General features: G+C 41.6%; 5 protein-coding genes across 5 annotated transcripts; 2 read left to right on the plus strand and 3 right to left on the minus strand.

Moving 5' to 3' along the window:
- Window positions 1-254: 254 nt before the first annotated feature.
- On the minus strand, window positions 255-1241 carry BO80DRAFT_384691 (uncharacterized protein; the record flags this gene model as incomplete). Its single annotated transcript, XM_025716961.1, has 3 exons — window positions 622-1241; window positions 463-540; window positions 255-402 (listed from the first exon to the last, which is right to left on the minus strand). The coding sequence occupies exons 1-3, from the start codon at window positions 1158-1160 to the stop codon at window positions 255-257; spliced, it is 765 nt and encodes a 254-aa protein (XP_025573895.1). The 5' UTR covers window positions 1161-1241.
- Window positions 1242-12416: 11175 nt separating this feature from the next.
- BO80DRAFT_426273 (phosphoglycerate mutase-like protein) lies at window positions 12417-14669 on the plus strand. The gene is made up of 7 exons (XM_025719720.1): window positions 12417-12722; window positions 12778-12862; window positions 12918-12966; window positions 13030-13158; window positions 13214-13247; window positions 13301-13558; window positions 13608-14669. Exons 1-7 carry the CDS (start codon window positions 12557-12559, stop codon window positions 14390-14392), a joined length of 1506 nt encoding a protein of 501 aa, XP_025573896.1. The 5' UTR covers window positions 12417-12556; the 3' UTR covers window positions 14393-14669.
- A 1232-nt stretch (window positions 14670-15901) lies between these two features.
- Window positions 15902-18417, plus strand: BO80DRAFT_503070 (uncharacterized protein; the record flags this gene model as incomplete). Its single annotated transcript, XM_025724362.1, has 5 exons — window positions 15902-16722; window positions 16965-17109; window positions 17255-17755; window positions 17809-18117; window positions 18169-18417. The coding sequence occupies 5 exons, from the start codon at window positions 15902-15904 to the stop codon at window positions 18292-18294; spliced, it is 1902 nt and encodes a 633-aa protein (XP_025573897.1). The 3' UTR covers window positions 18295-18417.
- Window positions 18418-18645: 228 nt separating this feature from the next.
- Window positions 18646-20361, minus strand: BO80DRAFT_494588 (protoglobin family protein; the record flags this gene model as incomplete). The annotated part of the gene is made up of 4 exons (XM_025723887.1): window positions 18646-19165; window positions 19221-19491; window positions 19550-19638; window positions 20336-20361. The coding sequence occupies 4 exons, from the start codon at window positions 20359-20361 to the stop codon at window positions 18646-18648; spliced, it is 906 nt and encodes a 301-aa protein (XP_025573898.1).
- Window positions 20362-21789: 1428 nt separating this feature from the next.
- BO80DRAFT_329421 (uncharacterized protein) lies at window positions 21790-22186 on the minus strand (the record flags this gene model as incomplete). Its single annotated transcript, XM_025715173.1, has 2 exons — window positions 21790-21964; window positions 22038-22186. Coding segments are annotated over 2 exons (324 nt in total), but the record flags the coding sequence as incomplete, so codon positions are not given.
- Between the last annotated feature and the right edge of the window lie 1964 nt (window positions 22187-24150).

Genomic DNA, 24150 nt, shown 5'->3' on the forward strand with positions numbered 1-24150 from the left:
AAACCCTAAAACCCTAATAAACCCTAAAAACCCTAAACCCTAAAACCCTAAATAAACCCTAATTACCCGCACCCTAATTCCGCCGCATATGCGATCCCCCAACCCCAGTGGGTTAGGTACAAGGTTTGGGGTTTGGCTATTAGGGTTTTTTAGGGTTTACTTATATGAGTTTAAGGTTCTAGGGCCTTTTACTAGGGTTAAACAGAAGTTTATTAGGGTGTTATCGTCAGGGTTTCTCATTATAAAACAGGATTCTACCATTCCCAGTTCTCAGTGTTGCCATCCCAGTCCGGCCCTGGGAGAGATGGGGAGGGGCGCTTGGCGAGACCCCATGCACACCACCGTAGAGGGCTCCACTTGTCCTTAATCCGAGTGTTCGCCATGAAGAACCCGACGAAGTAGCTAGAGGCACGCAGAAAGAAATCAATAACAGTAGAACGATGCTTCATGGTCCAGACTTACAGAGTTGCAGACTCATCCTCCCAGACAAGATGTGACGCCCGACCGTGAAGAGGCATAACACCCCATTTACAAAGCCGACTGAAAGCTCAAGTCAGTTTCAGGGTCGATCAAGGCAGGTAACTGGATAATAAAAGACCAACGCGTGGCTACTAGTGATACCTGTACTTGTGCTGGAACTGCTGGCGAATGAGCTCCCGCTTGTCGGGCCCCAAGCCCCAGAAGACATTCTCCCCTAGGGTGACGCAGGTTCCCAGCGGATAACCCGGCACCACCTCCCAGACAACATACACCAAAAACCCATCCGGGATGAAGTCGGACTCTTTCTGACGGTTCGACATGGAGTCGAGCAGGCGCGGTGTGAATTTGGATCCCTTGCGGGTCAGCATGCGCAAAGCTTCCAACTCGGGAGGATCCCAGGCGCGAGCTTGCTGCCTACGGAAAGCAGGCGACTCGGCCTCGATCCCGGCCGTCGGGATCTGTTTGTAGATTCTTAGGTGGGCTTTCGGACTGCTACCAGGTCCCGTACAGGCAACGCGGATCGTGGCGTAGGATGCGGGAGGGTTGTTGGATTTGCACTCGCTGATGTGATACTGGAAAACGCGCTCGGCGCATGCCTCAGCTACAATCCAGGTTTCCTTATCGAGCCTGATGGTCGCCCCGGGACCGATCTCGTTTTGTGCGAACCAACGAGAGACCATGGTTGTTGGTAGGGGGAGGGTTTCGTTTGCGGAATCCTGGATTAGAATGAAAGAGCCTTAGGGAGGTAAAACATACCTGCAAGACGTGGGTGAATGTTGTGTGGGCTGACCAGACATGATGACGGAACAAGATTGTCACGGGCAGAATTATTCCGTCATACCAACGACACATTGCAAGCATGTGACATTGGTGAAAATGTAACTTTGCAAAATGTTGCATTCGCATACAGATAGTACAGCAGTTAATAGGTGAGGTTGCAAAATAAGTACTCCCGGTGCGGTACCGAATATGGTGCTTATTTATATATAGGGAGTTTTCCGTCATGTTCTTGCTTTTACCCCGAGAGAGATTGATTATAAGTGAGCTATCCACTTGGCATACTATAACTTTATTTCAATCTCCTAGACACTCAATGCTGCATCTTCACAATTAGGGCACACCTTCTCATGGGCAATCCATATTCCGACCCCGGTAACTAGCAACTGGACCAATTTCTACTATTTCCTACCGAGTAGGGGTTCAAACCCTTGTGATGATCCCAAGATTACTGTCTAGCATACAAAGAATATAATGGGTCGGACCTGTGACTTATTTAAGAATAGTACTGATATAGTGACAGTAGACCTTACTCAGAAAGCTCTTTTATTATAATTATTAGGTATAATCGTATTCGATAGTTATCTAGTATTGATTGCTACCGCCGTTTAACATACATATATGTCAACGATCTCCAGTTCATAATAGAAATTGGGATTTCCTTGCTTGTTTTGACTGTTTATACTATGGTAAAGAGCCCACCGCGGTGTACTGATTTACGATATTGGGTCCATCCAGTTCTCTTTTTGTCAGACCATCTCCCTTGAACCAAAAATATCATCTTCAACATCCCTGTCGACCTTGTTCACTAATTCCCGCCCATCTGGCAGTTCCTACGTAATACGATCCTCTGTCAGGGCGCGTGTCTATTTATCATATAAATATATTTCTACAGTATTAACTCATTAATTATGATGTCCCCGGCCCCAGCATTCCGCAAGATCCTAATCATATTATCCCGCGCATTATGGGGTTCCTCAAGGAAGGCCTGTGGGTGCTTACGATTATACCAGTCATGAGCTCATGAAGAGGCGTGTTTTTCTTCTTATTGACCGCGTTCACGTTTGAGACGGCCGTTCAACACAGCAAAATAAGGTCGTATTGGTGCTAACTACTCTAGAACTTTAAGCATAAGGAGGAAAAAAGGAAAATAAGAAATATTATAAACACTCACTTAAAGAAAACAATAGTAAAGTAAATAAAATAAATATAATCATATAATCCTGAATAAAACTTTAAATAAGACTATTATTATATTACCCCTCTATTTAAACCTAATTACCCTCAGTTAGAAAAATATTATTATTATTATAATCTATAATAAATTCATCATTCTCCACAGCTATAATCTATATAGAAAGTTATTTAAATAGTCCGGGATAATCTAAATAATAAATATAAAAATCATATAAATAAAAAAATATACTTTTAAAATTATCAGCGGAATATCACTCGTGATTATTTTTATTAGAATCTATCTATTTAATACAGTACTGCAGAGTTCCTATTTATAAATAATTTTTTAAGATTTATTCTATTTCCTACTTAATATAGTTATTAATCTTAATTAAAAAAATTTAATTTAAGATCTATCTAGACAGCAGCTGTAAAATACCATAAAGATAGAATTTATTTAAATAAAAAATAAAATAGATCTTTATACTATTAGGTAATTAAACTTAAAATATATAATTAATTTTTTTAATAATAATTATTAAATTATACTAATTTTTTAATAACTTCCAGGATAGTTACTTCCAGTGCTAGTTTCTAATATCTATATAAATCTTATCTCTAATATTAAAATTTACAGATCAACGCTATCAGTTAGCTATATAGATCTAAATTTATTAAATAGTTTATATATTTTCTTTTACTAGTTTCTATATTTATTCTATACAGTGGACTAAGACTTGGGCTTATTACTAGTTAATAATATTTATAATAGAAATCTAGAGAGATATTTAATTAAAGAAAATACAGGACTTATATTCTTACTTAATTATAAAAAATAATAATTCTATAGATTCCTAAAGTAGAGTTATAAAGATAAAGTTAATTAGTAATAAAAATTCTAACTAATTATATTAAAAATAATTCACGAAAGAAATAAACCTTTATACTATATATTAGTTTATAATTTTAATTTATTTATTAATTTAAAAATAATATATTATTAAAAGTTTAAATTTTATCTATAATATATAACATAATTTATTCTAGAATTCTAATATAAATTATTCTTTTTAATCTGATATAATTATATTTAGAGATCTTGATTAAGAATACATGTACTCTAGAAAAAACTAAACCATATTTTATATAAATATAATCTTTATATATAATATTAAGATAATTTATTTACTTAGCTAGTCTACTATAATAAATATAGTATTAAAGCTATAATAGTTCTTTAAAAATATTTAAAAATTTATTAATAAATACTATCCCAGACAGTCTAGGATTAGTAGAGATTGTAAGAATTCTAGAAAAAAATCCTATCTTATATTTTTTTATTTATAAATTAAATAATTATCTAGATAATAATATATATTTTAATTCTAGATATTCTAGTAATATTAGTATTTTATAAGATCTAATATCTTTATTCAGCCTAGGTGAATAAATAATAGTTAATAATAGATTTTATCTAGTAATTAAGTATATAAATCTCTATTATCTAGAATTATTAAAAAATTATTAAAAAATATAAATTTATTTTTTAAAATATATTTTTCTTTATTATAATAAGCTTATTTTTAATAGAGCTCTAGGAAGACATAATTCTAGTTAATTATTAAAAAATAATTTATAATTTATAAATATTTCTCCACGGAAGTGAAGACTATCAATAATTTAAAAACTAATAAATAAAAATATATTCTATTCTTTAAGTATTTTAGAAATAATAGGATTTACTTATAATATTATATCAGAACCTACTTATTATTATTCTTATAAATTAATATATTTACTAAGATATTATACTTCCTAAAGTAAAATTAGATTAAGAAATAATATTAGAAGAAGAACTCAACCTACCATATTTAATAAATATTTAATCTCTTAATGGTTATAAAATACTCTAAAACTCAGTAATTAATTAGAATACTAAAATAATCTAAATACTAGAATCTTTTTAATTCTAGTCTTTATTTTTCTAAAGCATGAATAATCACTAGTAACTCTTTATTATAAATATTATAGTTATATTCTATAGAAGATATAGTCTTGGAATAATAAATTACTAAATATTAAATTTTATTTATTAATTATAAAAATACTTTTATAATAACTCTATTAATAGTGTCTATTTTAATATAAATAAAAAGTATAAGATTATAATAAGCTAGAATAAAAACTAAAATTAATATTTTTTTAAGTATTTTAAAAACTTTAGTACAGGTATAATCCTAGTTAAAAATAATATTTTTTTAGATTAGTTATGTTAGAGATTATATTATTCTATTATAAGCTCTAATAAATCTTCAGTAGAAATTATAAAAATCTAAAAATAATTAAATTTTCTATATAGTTATCAGAATCACTTATTTAGTAATAATAGTAATCTTTATTAAATCTATCTAAATATTATTAGTAATAATAATAAATCCTAAAAATTTAATTTTTATAACATGGAACTTGTACTTATAAATAATAATTTATAAATCTATAATTTATAATTTCTTAAATATTAAATATATATATAACTCATACTCAGCCGTATTATTACTATAAATTAATATATTATTAATATAAGCTATAATAAACTTATCTAAGTACTTTATCAAGACTTTATTAATAAGCTATTAGAAAACAGTAGGTCTATTAATAAATCTAAATAAAAGAACTTAATATTTAAATAGGCTATATTATATTTTAAAAATTATAAAATTTTTTAAAATAAGATTTATTCTAATCCAGTGGAAGCCCTAACGTATATTAAATTTAATAAAAGTTTTTATATTATATAGGTAGTCTATTATCTTATTAATAAAGAATAGAAGGTATAAGTCCTTCTTAATTAAAGTATTTAATTTTTAATAATTTATATAAAAGCAGAAGCCTCCTCCAGACTTTTAAACTATTAAAATAAAAAATATAAAAAATACAGAATTTAGTATAATAAATTCTTTATTTAGATTTTTTATAATATAATTATAGAAAGCCTGCAGCTCTTCTACTATTATCTTATAAAAAAAATAATATTTAAAAGATTCTTATTCTCTAGCTAAATCTTATAGTTATAATACTAGGATAAAAATAATATATTAAATTTTTTCTTAGAGAAAATATTTACTAGATTATAATATTACTTAAAAAGAATTTTTTTAATCTTATTTTTTTATTTATATATAAAATCTCTAGTTTCTTTACAAAAATCTTCTTAATAGTATTAAGTAAGGTAATAAAAGTCTCTATCTCTAAATTTTTTAAATATTATTAGAAGCTAGCCACTTTAATAAAAATTATTTTTTTATAAAAGAATCTAATTAGGATAGGCTTTAGTTCAAGTTTTAAGATTCTAAAAAAAAATAGTACTAATAATTTTTTTTAATTAGATTATATTCTATCTTTATTAAAGTCTTGTATAAGCTACTTCGGTTAATACAAAAAAAAATTAATAATAATTATAAAAGTTTTAACTATTTATCTTTTAATTATATCTTATAGTCTTTTTAGACTATATCTTATTAATACTTATAATTTACCGGGGACCGCTCTAGAATAGTTTAAAAAATATTTATAAAAAATCTAGCTTTTATTTTATTCTCTAATATCAGCTAGCTTAGCTAGATTAGTTAATAATTCTAATAATCTAATAAGATATTATATTTAATAAACTATATCTTTTTAAGAATAGTATCATGCTTTTCCAGGTCTAGTATAAAAAAAAATATTCAGAAATTAATAGCTATTAATTATAAGATTTAATTAGATAATATATATTAAATCAATAGTCTATTTTCTATTAAAACTTATAACTAGGATTATCTTCTTTAAAAGTAATATTAGGATTTTAAAGTATCAGACTAATTTAATAATAAACTAAATATCTATTACTAAGTAAATATTAGCTCTAGAATCAGTAAGTATATAAATAAAAATAATAATACTATCTTTAAAGAATAGAGTAGTAATTATAAAACTATTATTATTATTTTTTAATAAATCTTATAGATCTACTATGCTTGCTTAAGCTTCTAGTTTATTTAAAATAAAATTTTTTTTTAAATATTATTTTTTATTAATTTAGATTTTTCTGCGGGGGTTTCCAGAGTTTTTATTTATATAATTTTTTTTTAAAAATATTCTCTACTCCTATAACCAGACTCTTTATAATAGAAATATTTTTTTTTATTAGTATCTTTTTAGTCTCTGGCTCCATACTTAAAGTATAAATTAAAATTTTAGAAGTTATTTTACTAGAATAGTACTTTTCTTATATATTATCTAAAGAAGTTAACTTTTACTAGAGTTTCTTATTTAGGATTCTAGTATGCTAGGATAGAAATAATAATAAAAATTTTTTTAAAAATTTTAAATATTTCCTAAATCTCTAGTATCTAACTAAACTTAGTATTTTTTTTTATAAGTTATATTAAAAACTCTAAATAAGCCCCTTAGTCTTTAAGAAATTACTGATAGAAATTAGTAAATCTTAGAAAGATCTTAATATTATAGGTAGTCTTTGGGATCTTCTAGTCTTATATAATCTAAATTTTAGTAGAATCTATATAAATCTTCTTTTCTACTTTAATAATAAATCCTAGATACTTAGTAGTAGTTATCTTAAATTTATATTTATTAATATTTATTTAAAAATTTATATTCTGTAAGTATCCTAGTACTTACTATACTTAGATATAATATTTAATTAGATTTTTATTTATAAAAATAAAAATATTATTAATATAAGTAGAGTAAAATTTATCAAGAAATTTTTATAAGATTTAGTTAATATATTACTAAAAGATATTTAAATAATTAATAAGCTTAAATGGGGTTATTAATTATTTAAATAATCTAAAATAAGTATAAAATATAGTTTTCTATTTATTTTTTTCTTTAATTCAGATGCGGTAGAAGGCTTGGATAATATCTAACTTAATATAATATTAGATTTTTAAAATATATTAGAGAATTTTTTAAATAAATAATAAGAGATACTAGTTTTTCATTATTATTTAGTTTAATACTTAGTAATTTATATAGAAGTATAAATTATTATTAGATTTTAAGGTAAATAACACGGGAATAACTACTAAAAAATTATTAATTTATATAAATTTTTTTTTTAGAAAATTAATTAGAATTTTTTATAGTATTAAAAACTCTAATTAATTTATTTAATAAAGAAAGTCTTAGGGGACTTCCTCTTTTTTTTCTCTAATATCTTTAATTATTTTTATAAAGTGGTCCACCCCCGGGTAATAAAATAATAAAATATTTATTATTATTTTATTAAAAATATTTAAATATTTATAATAAGATTTTAGTAATTTATTCTTCACTTCTACAGGATTTTTTAACTAGTTAAGCTTATAAAAAGTCTTATTAATATCTATTAGATTTATTATAAATAATTTTATTAAATCTTTTTTTTTTAATTTTTCTAAGTATACCATGCGTTAGTAAAAATCATATATAATATTAAAAAATAATTTTATTTTTATTTATATTATATTTCCACCCCCGTGCTCTAAATATAGAATATAGAATTTTTAATTTAAAATATTATATTTTAATATTTTATCCACAGGAGTCCTAATATAATATTATATTTATATATATATAGTAAGATATAAAGATATATATACTTTTACAGACTCTTACTTATATCTAATAATATTTTTATTAATTTAATTATATAAGTCTCTCCTCCTTTAAACTCTTTAATATTTTAAGATTCGATAGGGATATATTTTAATTTATTTTTATTTATAAAATTTTAATTAATTATCCCATACGGTGTACAGCTAGTATTAATTAAGATATTTATAAAATAAATTTTATTAACTAATCTTAATATGGAAAAGGTATAATAGTCTTTAAATTTTTAAACATTCTTTTTAAATTCTTTATAATTTTAGTTAATTAGTATATATCTTTCTAGGTAATAATCTAAAGAAGCTATATTTTTTCTAAGATTAGAGTACTAGATAACTAGATTTTTTAAGATTTAATTAATTTTACTAGCTAGATTATCTTTAAGTAAAACTTAATAGACTTTATTTTTTAGAATATTTTTTAAGTCTTGGGAGTACTGTGGTAGTAAATATAAATATTTAATAATATAATATTTTAAAAATCTATAGTATATATAGAGTCCTGTCTTCTAGTATTTAGTTAATATTTTTTTTAATATTTATTAGACTTATTAAGTAGGTCCTGTACTTGCTGCTATAAATTTTTAATCTATAATATTATTTATAATTATTTTTTTAAAAATATTACTTATTTAAATATTAAAATATTTTTATTATTTTTCTAAAAATTAGTTTATCTTTATGAGCTTATCAACTACCTATTTAACTTATTAGTAGAAGTCTTCAAAATCTAGTTTCTATTTAATATTAACTATTTATTAGCGGATATTGTCATTTAAGACTTAATATAAAAAATTCTTTTTATTTAAGTTTTTTTAATTATATTTTCCGGTCATGATTAGCAGGTTATTAATTTCTATTAAAAAATTATTAACTATTTAGCTTCTTTATTTAAGGATAATAATTTACTAATAGTTTTTTCTTATTAAATTAGATTCTTATAAATTAGTTTAAGATAGTTAATTAAAATCATAATTAAAAAAATTAGAACTTTATAGTTAGTTTTTATCTATAGATTAATCTTTACTTTAGTTTCTCTATCTAGGAGTATAAATATGTATTAAATCTATTTAATTAGTATATTAATAAATTATTAATTAATTCTAATCTTTATTTATATACTATTAAGCTAGCTCGGGAACTTACTCTTATTTTTTCCATTAAAACTTACAGAAATTAGTAACTTTAGTTTCTTTATATTAACTAAATCTTAGACTAGTATCAGTACTGATGCTAATATAAATAAAAATACTATAATAAATATTTAAGAAAATAAGAATTAAATATTAATAATTTATTTAATCTATCTGAGACTAGTCTTAATCTTATTATCTATTATTATTTTTTATTAGGTGATAATATACTACATTTTTATATTTTAGATTGTTAATTTTTCAATATATCTAGCTAACTAATTAATAATATTAGTTTAGATAGTACCTCTATAGTAGCTGGAGATATTTATTAATTTATTATAATTATTATATATTACTAATCTATTATCTAATAGATATTTTAAAGAAGGAATGAATTCAAAACTATAATAAATTAAAAAGCCGGGTAGACTATATAAAATATAATAGTCTATAAAGAAATTAAATTTACTAGAGAAAGAACTATCTAATCTATAGATTAGTTAGGTTTACTTATAGATAACTCTTTCTAGGAAGTTTTTTTATAATATTAATAAGTTTCTTTGTTATTTTAGAGATTCTTATTTTCTTTAGAGATTTCTATTCTTTCTTCAGGTATCGTCGGATCAAGGTCCAGGACTAGACAGGTCAGAATATAGATGTTCCGATTCCGGATGGCTGATAGGGCCTAGTCCTTTTTACTTTTAGCCATTAAGCATTACTAAAAACACGGGATAGAAACTACTAATAGCTTGGTAGAAGCTAGCCGTGTATAGCAATAAGAAATAAATAAAAAATAATACTTAAAGTTATGAGATGGCCGTTTAATATAGTAAAATAAGGTTATATTAGTACTAACTACTCTAGAACTTTAAGCATAAGAAAGAAAAAAGGAAAACAAGAAATATTATAAACACTCACTTGAAGAAAACAACAGTAAAACAAACAAAATAAACATAGTCACATGATCCTGAACAAGGCCCTGAACGAGGCTGCCGTCACAATGTTCGCCCACCGATGGATCAATTGGGAAACGGCGTCAGGCTGTCTCAGGCGCCTAACCATATAGTGTAGGGCCGTATATCCATCAATATCGGCATCGTTAACCCCAACACAGCCCAACAGTCGATCAAGCAGGTGAGGATCAATCAGGTCCGGGTTACGAATTTCCATAGCTAGTATATACAGAGTATTCTGTCCCTTCTCATTGCATAAGCTTCCATCGGTGCTATTTACAAGCAATCTCAGAAATATTTCGTTCAATTACCCACTGGGGTAGATGGAGAAACCTACATAAACTCTAATTGCATCATCTAAGGCCATCGCTCTTAATAGATTACGGCTATTCAAGATAACTGGATCTGGTTTGGCTTCCAGAAGCAACTTAACAACAGACAGAATAGTCGCGCAATCTACTGGAGTCTTCATCACGTAATAAAAGACTATCAAGTCCTGCTTGTCCTGCATGTGGAGTGTGGCTGGATTAGCCTCGAGAAGAAGGGTCACAGTACTCAGCTTCTGGATAATAATCTTGTCTTGAGGGAAATACTCCGGTCTAGACCAGACACCCATAAATACCCAATGCAGAGGCAGCTGCTCTTTGTTATTATTCATAGACACCATCTCCACAAAGGTAGAATCACCGAGATGATCCTACAGCGCCTTTATACCCTCCACATTCCAATAAAGACTTACGATATGCAAGACTATATATAGCCTTTTTCCCTCCCCCAAAGCTATTCCAAGTATCCCACCATTCCTACCGGGCGTGAACATCTGCCCCCTCTATAATCAGACAAGACACTATCTTATAGCTGGTGTGAGAGATTGCGGTACCAAGAACAGTATTAAATGGCTCGGGTGGTTAATCCGATTCTTCATAACTCCGGGGACAATAAATATTAGACTCTCAGACTAAAGCACCCTGGTTAATAAGGAAGCAGATAAACTCTTTAATATGAGCTAGGCGCTTGGTGATAGCTACCACACTCGACGGTTCCTCGTCCAGAGGCCCCTGAGCAGTGTGTCCCAGCGCTACTGCCGCGCTTACTAGGGCTGGATGATGCGGTCGGGACCACGAGAAAAAGCACGGGGTGCTAGCAGCGTGGCACCAACAAGAAGGAAAGGGATTTGAGCGGTTCAACATCTATCTGTATCAAGGTTTGCTAGGCCGGAGCAGGGGCATGGATATGGGTCAGCATCCAAGCGAAGGGTCCACCGGCCACGGGAGTTTTGAAACGTCCATTCCCATCGCTTGACCCGAAGCGAACGGCTGCTGCTATTGTAGTCCACCGAGGGACTTGGTCGGGATGCAGCGGCCTCGACACCACCGCGGGGGGAGTAGACTGCTGGCAGGCATCGGTTCCATCCTTGCTGGCTGGATCATCGGGTGATTGGGTAATTAAGGACTTCTTCAAGCTGAGTAGAATGTCGGATCACGAGATGATTATCATGTCTAAAGATAAGAGTAGATCTGGTTGGTCGGTAGGCGAGGATCACGTGTTCTGATCACGTTGGCCACCATCAACGCGTTCTTCTTCCTCTTCCTCCCCGCTGTAGCCTAGAGAGCCAACTCTCAACGGATCTGTCTGTAAGTTTTCATCAGCAGGCCAAGAAGACATTGAAGATCCCTACCTGCACAGACGGGAATTGGAGCCACCCGGGGTTATCCGAGTAGTTCAGCGCTTCCCTGGGCCTCAAATGCCCCGCCCGGGCGGGATGATCCGAGCAGCCCCAGGCCTGCCATGACCGGACATGCAGCATGAACCAGTGCTGTGCTTATCGGCCAGAGCCAAGGATATCCTTGCGGGAACATTGCGGGAACCTTGCAGGTTTATGCAGGTGGCAGGTGGCCCTCTGTGGGGTTTATCCGCCACCGTGTAACCGCCACCGACCGTCAAATTCAGGTCCATCAGAAACGTGACAGAGACATTCTGTGTCGGACTCTTCGCCAATCCCGACCACCATACGCGGCAGCCGAAGCAGCACTTCATGGGAGTCGTGCCCCGCGTGCAACTAGCAGGAATATATCCTCCACCATCTGGGTCCCGGCACACTCTGGACATGGCTGCCAGTCAGTCACGTTGTCTCCAGTGCATGCTGCCATTGGTGCGTCCGCGTGCTGCCAGGAGATGAGGTGGTTGTAGTCGTTGCGCCACCACCGGGCTTCCTCTCGGCTTTAATCTGCGCGCCGACACGTGTGCGGGCCATAGGCCGACAGGCGCCCGCGGATGCAGCACTAGTCTACCGTCTCCTTCCTCGGCTCGACAACTATGCACGTATATATACTGCATCGGGGTTCGTACCTGGGGAGTGGATGGCAGCTGTGCAGCCACCATGTCGAACTCCTTCGCGCAGACCGTTGTCGCCTCGCTGTTCCTGGCCGCCATCACGGGCACCAATGCCCAGGTGCTGGCCCCGGCCAACGATATCTTGTTTCCTTCCACCGAAACGAACCAGAACCCTCTGGTGTACGCGGGAGGAAACACGCCGTATTTTGCTGGTGGGCCGATCGTCCCGTGGGCCACGATCCGTGCCGTTGCTGATCCGGGTGGTAGGCCCCAATGTCTTCGGCATCGACAACAGCGTGCCCGACCAGTGCACCGTGCAGCAAGCCGCGTATGTCGTGAGGCATGGTAGCAGGTAGGGGCTCGGCCACCTCCCCCACCAGACCCCATTACTGAACATTCCATGCCAGATTTCCCGACACGGGCTCTTACAAGTCTTGGGTCGCCATCAAGGACAAGGTCAGTGGCTCGCTGCTCACCCGGGGAGAGCGACCGACGCTAACCGGGGACATGGTCCGGTAGATCCAAACCGCGGTCAATGGCACCGGCTTTGAGGCCCGTGGCTCCTTGGCCTTTATCCCGGACTGGAGCCCGGTTCTGACCAATCCCACCTTGCAAATCGCGCAGGAGTCCATGACCGGCTGGAAGGAGGTATTCCGATTCTCTCCTTCTCCCTACGAAGGACGACCGTGTTAATGTCCATTAGGCCTCAGACCTGGGCTACCAGCTGCGGGCGCGATGTAACCCGTGCCCTTCCCGTTCTCGTGCGTTCATGACTGACGGCCTCCCCAAGATCCCCATTTCTACGAGGATGGCAACCCGTTCTACGCCTGGGCCAACGCCTACGCCTCTCCGGTCAACGAGTCGCGCGTGGTGCAGACCGCGCGGGCCTTTGTCAATGGCTACCTGTACGAGTTTGCTGATACCTACGGCACCGTAGTCAGCGTCAACTCGACCGGCTCTGTCAGCGCCATCGGGAACTCCCTGGGCCCCTCTGATATGTGCCCCGCCTTTGCAGCCATCTCCAGCGGCGGGAACAACGTCACCGACTGTAAGTTGAACGGCATGGGATGGTCACTCCCTGGCTAACGTCCGCTCAGTCGATGCGACCTGGACCCCACAGGCCCTCCAGCGCATCAATTCGATGGTCAGCGGCAACTTGACCTTCGACGAGTCGGACATTCTCTTCTTCCCCTATCTGTGCGGGTACGAGAGCCAGCTCACCGGCCGTCTGAGCCCCTGGTGCGGCGTGTTTACCGAGGAGGAGTTGCGCAACTACGCTTACTCCCAGGACCTGAGCTACTACTACGATGTCGGTCCCGGCTCGGTGGGGCCGGCCAAAGTCCTCTTCCTCCCGTTCCTCAACAGTCTGATGAGTCTCCTGAGCCAGGGCCCGGGCCAGGTGGGCACCGATGCCGAGGGGGGCAACTTTACGGTTCCCAACCTGATCATGGCCTTTTTGAACGATAACCAGATCGCTGAGATGACGGCGGCCATGGGCATCTTCGACGATGAACCCCTGCTGCCCATTGACTACCGTCCGGAGTCCCACCTGTACAACATTGCCCACTGGATCACCATGCGCGGCACCGTGGCCTTTGAGGTCCTCGACTGCGCGGTTGAGTCGCGCCGCAAAACCTCCCACCAACAGTACATCCGCGTGTTGTTCAACGATGCGGTCTACCCCATCGCCAGCTGCCAGAACGGGCCGGGACGCAGTTGCTTGCTGTCCAATTACATGGCGCTGCTGAAGAAGAAGAGCCAGGCCGCGGGGAGCTTCAATGACTACTGCAATGTCACGGTGGCCGGGCACCCGGAGACCGTCGCGGGGGCCAGTTTCTTCACCGACCTGTCGCTGGACTTTTTGAGTTTTGTCAAGCCGTAAACGGGAGGCCACGCTTGATCCAAAGCATTCACACGGTCAGAGTTGTGGTTGGCCCTGGATGGGAGAACTTGGGGGTGACGTATAAAAGGGAAGGGGTTTCCCTTCGTGGCATTGTGTATATCTGGGGGTTCTAATTTCTCGTCCGATCACATATGCCAAATATCTACCCATTGTAGTGGGTGATACCGATTAGCTTAATGCAGGACCGTCGGTAGGCGCGGTCCCAAGTGAGTTGTGATACTAGCCTGTTCTCTCCTTCTCATAAAGTCAATCATCCAACTGCACCTCCCATGCTGATTGCACGTACCAGATATATATCTAGTAATTGGGTCGTTCAGTACACCATTCTACACTCCTTTGACAGCTCCCCTTGGACTTATGCTTCACTTGCCATGCGCCTCTGGGACATTCGTTGTAAAATATATATCCTAAGTCGGGGTCCAGGGATAGAATGCGAGCGCGCCATATCCGAACTCTTTCAGCAGAGCAACTTATATATAGCCTACGGTGCCCTGTTTTTAGCTTGGGACTTCGTTCAAGGAAGAGCCAAAATGTCCTGTGCTCTACGGGGCTGTGCTGGTCTTGTGTAGCCGCCGGGACGATCAAGGAGAGGTGACCAGCAGGAACTCAACGGATGGTCGGTGTTGGCGCAAGCATGAAACAAATGAGTTTCGATGTATACAATCCTTATAACCCTGCCCTTTCCTATCAGCAGCAATGGTGGCGACCTCCAGCGGCAAGAGAGAAGCTCGAGGGATAGTGATTGGCTGCATGGCATGCGGCATGGCCAACATACACATACTAGGAGGCACTACAGGTGTCTGGCCTATGGAGCGATCGGTCTGACCGCCATCCTGGCCAGACTGGGTTTCTTGATTTAGTATCGACCGCGGCAGCTTGTTGCAGGGGGCTCCCATAAGGCTGCAACGTGTTTCCTCCAGGTCCCCAATGAAAGCCGCGTTGTACGCGCCTATCCCGGATGGCAGCGCGATGGCGAAATGATTGGCCACCCCGACAGCTCGACGGCCTGCGAAGTACATGCGATAAAACACACCGGCGCATAGCGAAACAGCAGCAGGGGGGATCGATTATATAGTGGTAGGCGGGTATAAGTACGGTGGTTCCAACGCTCCCAGCGGCTACTGCCACTCTTCGTGATCTAAGCAGGTCATTAAGCAGTGACCAGGGCAATCTGGCGTATCTCCCCCTTCCATTCTTCGCGGGTGATTCAAACCCCAATTGTCCCCCTCCCCCGTCCCCCCTTCTCTGAAGCACGCCAGCTGGACTGGTTGGTAGGATTCAGGACGTTTGCTTCAGCATAAGCTTCAACCCCAGAGTTATCTTCTATTCTACCAGTCAAGCAGGTGCTGGCGATGCAGGCATCGTCGACGCCCATGGTGGGAGCCCAGCGACCTGAAACTGCACTTGGTTGACGCAGGCGCGGCGAATAACCCCGGTCGATCGCAGCTCTTCGACCTCCTGGGGGTGCAGGAGCCTGACCCAAGCGTGATGCAACGGATCATCGTTTCGAACGGCCGGCGTCGCCCATTCGTTTCGCTAGAGCAATTGGAATTCCTCTACCTCAGGGCGCATCTGACCCGAAGCCGCGACATTCCCTCGGCGTACACCGGGTTAAGGTTGTTAGACCATTTGCACCACATTCGAGCCCCCGCATCCGCCGTGCTCTACTATCCGGATGACCAGCCATTTGGCGCCTGGCGACTCCTCCAGCCGCTGGTCTCGGACCCGTCTCAGGATGTTGGCGCTGCCCTCGACATTTCCTTCCTCCATGCCCAATACACGGAGGAGGAACCATCACCCCCACAGGGGGAACACCGAACCTGGAAGCAGTGGCTGCAACAAATGTGGCAGATCCGCTTCGAAATCCCCCTCACTGGCTACCACGCCCTGAGCCCCGAATGTCGTCAGATTGCTCGGCACCAACCAGAGATGTTTCTGGGCTTCCTAGTGACCTACTGGAAGTCCGAGGCCGGGAAGATCAGCGGGAATGAGACGCTGAAGAAGGACTTACTGAATCTTGATGTACTGTGCGAGAACGGATCGATGTACCCGCTCGGCAAGACCTACATTCACACCCCTCCGCTCGAATACGTCGGACGATTCATCAAGGCAGGGGGATTCTTTCTGTGGCTCAAACATGGAACCTCCTTTGATGCCTCCCAAACGGCTGTCTTAAATGAGATGGCAAAGGCATTAGGGTTTGGAGACCCGCAATCCGAGCTGGAGTTTCACCTCACAATCCTGCGTCATATCGGGAATGCAAACAGAGACTCTATAAAGCTACAGGATGTTGATCGGCTGTACGATCTGTATGGGCGATTGAGGCCCGCTATCATGAGGTCGGCTCTCCATCTAGTGCCCTGAGTATGCTGCGGTAAGGGGGCCTCTCTGTTCCTCGTCCCCATCTGACTTGAGCACAGGACAGCATTCACGTCAGAAGGCCTCATCTATGTTCCGGCCTATAGCACCCACGGCCCTTGCTGGACGTCCCTGCCCCACTGTGTGTGGGAAGCCCCTCCAGATTTAATCTCAAATGCCCTCTGCAATCCAGGTACGACCAGCTCGGAAATACCAAATGCACACATGGTTTGTTTTGCGACATACTGGGAATCCCAAACGTGCATGTGACAGACTTCCTGAGGGATCTGCAAAAGCTGCGGTATGGCCATTCCGCCGACGCGGACGAGATCTACAAAGTATACGCCGAAATAGTAGACGGCCAGAAATGGATGCCGATCTGGCGAACAGTGTTAGGTGGGCCCCCTACGCTTGGCACAGTGGTTATATGACTGATGCATTGCAGGGAGGAATTTGAACAGCATGCACTGATGTACCACAAAGGGCCTATCACAGCTGGTTGGTACCGACCCTCGCAATGTCTGTGCATGGATAAGCACGGTTACCATCGAGACGCAGGATGCCCCAGAGAGATTAGGCGACCAACCGGTCAGGGACATAACATCTTTATCTTTTGATGAACCACCTGTGAGCTCAGCAGTTGCACAACAGCTCACCAGATCGATCACCGTATCTCCTTTCATTCTTCACGTCTCACCTCATCATGCGTTCACTTCTCGATCGACTGTTGGCTCACTCCTTGGCTTGTCACACGACAGAGAATCGACCACTAAGACGATCTATGTTAAATATCATGAGCTGCTACAGCGCGTGTTTGTCTCTGCTAGGAGAGCTGCCCTCCCAAGTCGAGGTGCTTTCGACACGACAGCCGTCGCTCAAGCGCTCGAGTTACAACACCCGGACGCCAATGGGGAAGTCGTTCGTATTTGTACATCGGACAAGATTCAACGGGACAAGAGAATCGCAGCTGTCGGTGAATTATTGGTACGCAAGTCCCTTTTCATATTATCCAATGGAAAAGCTAACATCGAGCATAGGTGTTCGAAGTCCTATCGCGCTTAAGTTCAATACTTCCCGGCTTTTCCCGTGACAATTGGCAGAGCAGCAATAGGGGATACGCCATGTTACATGAACGGTATACCGACACACGGCGAGGGAATGGTCAAGAGGCGGCAACCATCACGTACACTGACAGCGAAGGGGTTCTGACCTCCATTTTGATTGACAACGGCTATCTCCCTGCAGATCAATGGTCGGATAAGCGGCCAAAATATTCCATCGATGTCAAGTCAGCCACATCACCATGCGAGATGCCATTCTACGTGAGAAAGCGCCTGCATCAAAGGGTAGGTTGAGCGTCCCGTTCCTGTCTATAAGCGACTTACTCTCGTCAACAGATGCAGCAGATGTCCGCGTCTGGCACGAGCGCTGGCAGTGCGGACTTTATTTATGTAGTCTTTCGTGTTTTCAAAGTGGGCCACGCCTCAATGGGAATGGATGTTTATGTAAATCCTATCCCCTGAAGGAGAGAGGAAAGTTGAGCGACGCGGCAGAGACCTGGTCCGTCGTTCCACGGCCTGGTCTTGGTGATGGTGAGGATAGTATATAGCTTAGGATGTGGCGGAGGACTACTGCGTTATGTTATGTGTCTGATATGAATGTGATTGCTCAATCCACGTCAATTGTTTTTCCTTCATGTTCTATATATATTTGGCAGATCCCGAATAAAAGGGCTAGGCCAAGCTTACATTATTATTTTAACCAGTCGTGCGACTAAAATATACCAAAACCCGCAAATGACCGATGGCCGGTCCTTGTAATTCAACATATATCTTCAGCCTTTCTAATTCTCCATCTTCACTTCCATGCTCTTGTCAAGATCTATTGCTGGACTCACCCCCCGACCAGACCTTGGTCTCAAACGACGACGACCCACTATGCGAGAACGGACAGATGGTATCATGAGACGATGGATGCTCTGTGCACGTCATCGACGATGTCGGTACGGAAGACACTGCTTCAGAGAAGATACTGGCCGATTCGGTCCAAGACGACGAGCTGGTCTTGACACTGCTGGGACGATCAGGAATGTCTTCCTTCGGGGCCGGTTTGGCTCTGGCTGTCCCCGACTCCGGCGCCCGATCTTGATGGGCGGCCTCAATCTCCGCTGCAAATTCTCCGCCGTCCCGTAGCCGCCAGCGCGCAAAGAGGTCGTTTTGAATCCAGATGACCTTATTGAGAGCTCGAAGTAACGCGAGTCGGAAGGGAAAGGAAATCTTGTCGTATCCCATCACTGCTTCGATCAGGATATCCTGGATGTAGCCGAGACACGCCCCGATATGGATGTATTCCACGTCGAAGGAGAGCATACGGTCTTTGCCGTGGTGCATTCGTCTGTTTAGTGGTCAGTGGAACTTGTCATTCCCAAATCTACAGCATCAAGTCTTACCCCACTTTATTCAAATACGCGTAGAACTCCAACTTCGTCGGGTCAGAGCAGAGCTTGGTCATGTACCATCGCAGAAACATCCGGCGACACTGTATATAGGGACTCTTGAACTCGGGGTAATCCCCGTCATAGTCCTCCGAGGCCGTGCTGCGGGTTTTGAACACACGGGCGGTGATATCTGCCTCCAGGAGCTTGGCGTATACGCGATCAACCAGCGTCGGTGCCAGCGCCTTGATGTGTTTGGATCCTTTGTTGAGGGCAGCAACATCGTCTACATCAGTCAGTCTGGATGTCAGAACAGATGCAGTGGGAGGAATGGAACAGCCGACCGGCATTAAATCCAATAAACTGCTGCAGGTAGCGAACCCGGGCCTCAAGATCGGTATAGAGGGCCTTCCGATCGACATGGCGGGGCACGCTGTCAGATGGGCTGTGGAGAACCATGTTGCGGTACGGGTCAGTAGTCCAGACTGTGGACGAAAGGTGACTACCTGTCTCCAGCCTGCGTTACTTATAACATTGTGCGCGATCGCTTGAAGTGGGCTGCGTCCACCCCGGCCGATGGAAAGTGATGTATCCACGCTGGGTCCGGCCCATGCGCAATTAGGGTTCCGAGCGGCCATGCCGGCTGTCACTTCCGGAAATGACAGGCGAATAACCACTCCTCGCGATGGCATCGGCCCACTGTTCCTGTGGACCCTCCACCCAGGTGGCTCGCTCTGAAACATGACTCCCGAGAATTTTACGAGGGAGGGAGAAAAGTGGCGCTAGGTGGTGGGCCATGCTGGCACTATGGAAACCTTCCAGCCCCTGATTCCCGGGTCGTCGCTCGCGTGGCGTGGAAGTAGCCATATGTCCCTTACTGGGGTTGCCGGCGTGTTGCAGCCTATTGGTGGTGATTGACTTGAGGACCTCAATCCTACCAGTAAGCTGGAACCGATGGTGGACGAGTTGGGTTCTCCCGTGCGAGCCGCAGGCTGAACTTGGTAGAAGCCAGTCCGTGACCCAGGTGTCTTAGTCCTTGCGGTTCTCACAGTCCGAACAGGCTCCCACTGGGGTCCATTGAGTATTGACGATTGACTCTGGCCGATGTCTCGCAAACTATTCCTGTTCACCACTGCCCGGATCCACCGGGCGCCATGTGGGGTTCCGGACTCTTCTAGACGCATTTTCCACATGTCAAGTGGGACGATATCGTCGACGGGTAGCTTTCGATGGTATGAGCCATGCCGTGGTGCTGATGGGTTGACGTAGGGTAACAGCAGTAACCAGGTCTGACCTCTAATTTTGGCACTTTTTGTCACCAACTTGTCAGGATAATGGCCAATTCCTACACCCGATAGTGTAATATATATCTGTGCGATATGGCAGCAAAGCTCATGACTCAGAAGAACACATGAACTAAGCCAAATATACACGGAAGATGAAAAGATATGAGAAATGCAGATAGAGAATATGTTGTGGACTGAGACTGACCAGTTGGCGTCGGGTGTCCTTCCCTCCGCGGACCGGTCGCTCTCATTGGCCCGGAGTGAAGGCGGACCTTACGTAAGGCCCCATCCAACTCGGCTGCCTTGCCCCACCCGGCGTGACACGATGGGCCGGGAACAGCCACTGGATGGACATTCTGGCCAGTTGACCTATAGTACTGTCAGTTGTATACAAGGGTATGAAAACAACGTCGGCATGAATTGAGAGCAGCACTGCTGACCAAGCCGGATCTGCGGCCCAGCCTTATATTCCCCGCAATCGCCCACTACGTCCTGAGGACATCCAATCCGGCGAGGAGTTCCAGTTCCGCGTCAATCCTCATCACTGCCGGGTGATGTGGTGGTGCTGGGGGGACATCGACGGAGACCTGAAGGGGAAGGACCTCCACGAGTGGTCCCAGAGTGAATATCTGACCGTGGAACTACCGCCACCGACCCGGGAGGAGATGGAGCGGGGGAATTATGTGACGGGGGGGACGAAGAGAAGTTCCTGGTCGAGGTGCAGACGGGATCGGTTGATGTCAAGATCATCCGAGAATTCATCACCCCGGCCTTGCAGCCGAGATAGTATCCGGTGGTTCTAGTCAAGACATGTATACCCCGGTCGTGGTAGGATTATCCAACTGAATCGGATTCAGGATGGAAGACTGTCGCACGAGGCGGAGATAAGACTGACTTGAAATAAAGGGTAAAAACATCGGCAGAGACTTGATCATTCACACAATCCAAGAAACTACAAACGTAACTGATGACACACACATGTATAAGACAAACACAAGCAAATAGTAAGCAAAATAAGCCAACAATGAACTACATCAAGAGCTGGGCAAAGCAGGAATCAACATATAAAGCTCGTGCGGCCAGTCCTTCGTGTCGAGAGTGAAACCTCTCGGTGGCTTCCTGGTGGGTAAGACCATCATCTTAACTAGGTAAGAAGGCTAGAGCCCTAGCCTACCAGACTTGGAATGATGCCTTATTACAGGGGAATCGAGTTTTCAAGAGGGCAATTCTTCTTGAAGTACCGTTCTGGCAGTGGGGTTAGCCTTGCGGAGCACCGAAGGTTTGAGAGAGAGTTCATATTTACCCAATACTGACATTGTAGCGCTATCAGCGTTTCGGTACGGAAGCATTGCATTCTTTTTCTTGCAGCTTGCCTCATTCTGCTGCCACCGGGTCGCCAACCTGCGTGCCATTTCAATATACCGCCCCCCACTAACGTCCAGGGTCCCGTGTGAGATGTTGCCGTCCGCGTCCCTATACAGAAGAGAATTAATCTCGTCGATCAGACTGGCGGTGTCAGTGATACCTGAGTAGGACGGGCACTTACGTTATTGCGGCATAACCGGCTTGCTGCCCAGCAGCATCCAGATGGGTCATCTCATGGAGGAGATGTTTACTGGCGATCTCAAACCATTTGATTTTTTCATTGGCCTGACACCAATACTCCTTCCTCTCCGCCGGCCTTTCGGCTCGGTCGAGTGTTTGCAGGTGGATGCATCTCTCTTGAGCTCCAGTCATTCTTGCTCTCGCGGGTCGTCTCCCTGAAGAAAGTGGGACAGATAAAGATATCATTATGGCCCGGGTTAGGATCGGCAAACGCAAGACTGTGCCGTAGGCCTTTCGGTTAGCCTCGCAAACACCCCCCCCCCCAAACCACAGAGCGCAAAGGACGTAGATACACACCTGTTTCCGCATTGGGAGCTGTCCTCTCCAATAGATGTGACCGTAATTCTGAAGTTGGGGGATGCAATTGCTCTCCACATGGCCTTGGCATATCTCTCATCTTCCGTGAGCCCGTCGCCCGTCGTTCAGAAGTAAGTCTTCCACCTGTTCCACCTATGTGTCATCGATACACGTCATGTTTAAGGCTGGAGTGAGAGGGGTGACTCACGGGTGACTGGAAATATCAATGGTTGCCGCGGTCGTGACGAGGGTGTGCACGTCCCCGAATGCCCTTTCTATCTTTTCCTGTTGCGCTGCATCGCATTCGACATACCTTTCGACATAAGATATCGGGGCCCGTGGAGTGATTGCGGCAGCAACAACCGAGCTGGAGAAGGACAGGATGGCTGCTGCAACGGAGCACAGGCTGTCAATTGATGGCATGGTGTTTGGGGAAATTCAATGCCACTGGGAGAAACGATGGATAGATTTCAACTTGATCGAAAGACTGGAGAGGGGAAGGCACTGGCAGACCAGTTTAGGGGAGGGAATGTCTCGCCTTTTCAGGCGCCTGGCATCTGGTCCAACATGGCGCAATGGATGTATATCGATGCACATTCTCTCATTTGGCCCTGTCTGCGAGTTCGACGGGACTTGAATTGAATGTCTGCCTGGCTAGCTCGATCAATGACTTGGGGGCCATGTTGGCCCTACCAGGGCATGGCATCACCGCACTATAATGGACTTCTCCCACGGCAGGTCCTGGACGGTCGATGCATGGTTTTGGGGGCTGTTTTCAAATAGACTGCAGCCTAAACAAGTCTGCTTTGTTGAGAGGGGACATGTTCGATATTGGACACGTAGTTGAAGCCATCAGAGGATGATGATATTAATGTTTAGACTCCTGCTGGCTTGACCATCACGAATGGAACAGGACTATACAGTGGATCCCACCCTTGCTCCACGCCGACTAACAGGGCCGTGTCACCGCAACTATATAGTGTACGCCCCGGCCCCCGCTGCTCCCACGCGAATTTCCTTCTCCAGGAAGCCGTCCTCATTGCGGTTTAATATGCTTTTCCCCTCCGCCAATGACGAGCGTACTATTGCTGTCACCGTGGCCGTCCCCGCCCACCCTGTCTCTGTCATCATCTACGCTTCTGAAAGTATTGGTCCCTCCCCCACCCCCTAATCATGAATCCAGCCGCGCTGGACGTAAAGTCGAGTGGTGGTGCTGGGGCGATTTGGAAGGGGATCTGAAGGGAAGGACGTACATCCTGGACCCAGGGGTACAACGGGCCCAACACCTGGTACCATAGGCCGAGCCAGGAAAGGATTGAGCGGGAGAAGCGTGTGCTTGGGGCAATCCGGAAACATCTTGATTGAGGATCCCACGGATCAAGTGAATGTCACAATCGGCCGGGAAGGTCCAGAACAGTTGTTGGGGAGGACGACAGGAACAAGATAAATACCCATGGAGTCAGGGCCATCCAATTCCCCTGCTTTACATCCGCGATCATGCGCATGTCCGGAATTTCCACTGTCTCTGTGCGTAAATTGCGTACGGTCCGTTGAGCCAGCCGAGCATAAGCACTAATGTACCCTGCACTGGCAAGCAGACAGCATGGACCTTCTGTTGGCGCTAGCGGGACCCTGGCATGGCAGCCTTGCGGGTTAAACCTCGAAGTCGTAGCTGGGCGAGCTGGAGCCTTAGGCTTCGGGGCCGCCCAAGGCTGTAGTGGCCGAAAGGCGCTCGTTTTCTCACACGCTCTCCCATA

The sequence above is a fragment of the Aspergillus ibericus genome, assembly GCF_003184845.1.
Source record: "Aspergillus ibericus CBS 121593 unplaced genomic scaffold BO80scaffold_27, whole genome shotgun sequence".
In the NCBI taxonomy this organism is placed as follows: domain Eukaryota; kingdom Fungi; phylum Ascomycota; class Eurotiomycetes; order Eurotiales; family Aspergillaceae; genus Aspergillus; species Aspergillus ibericus.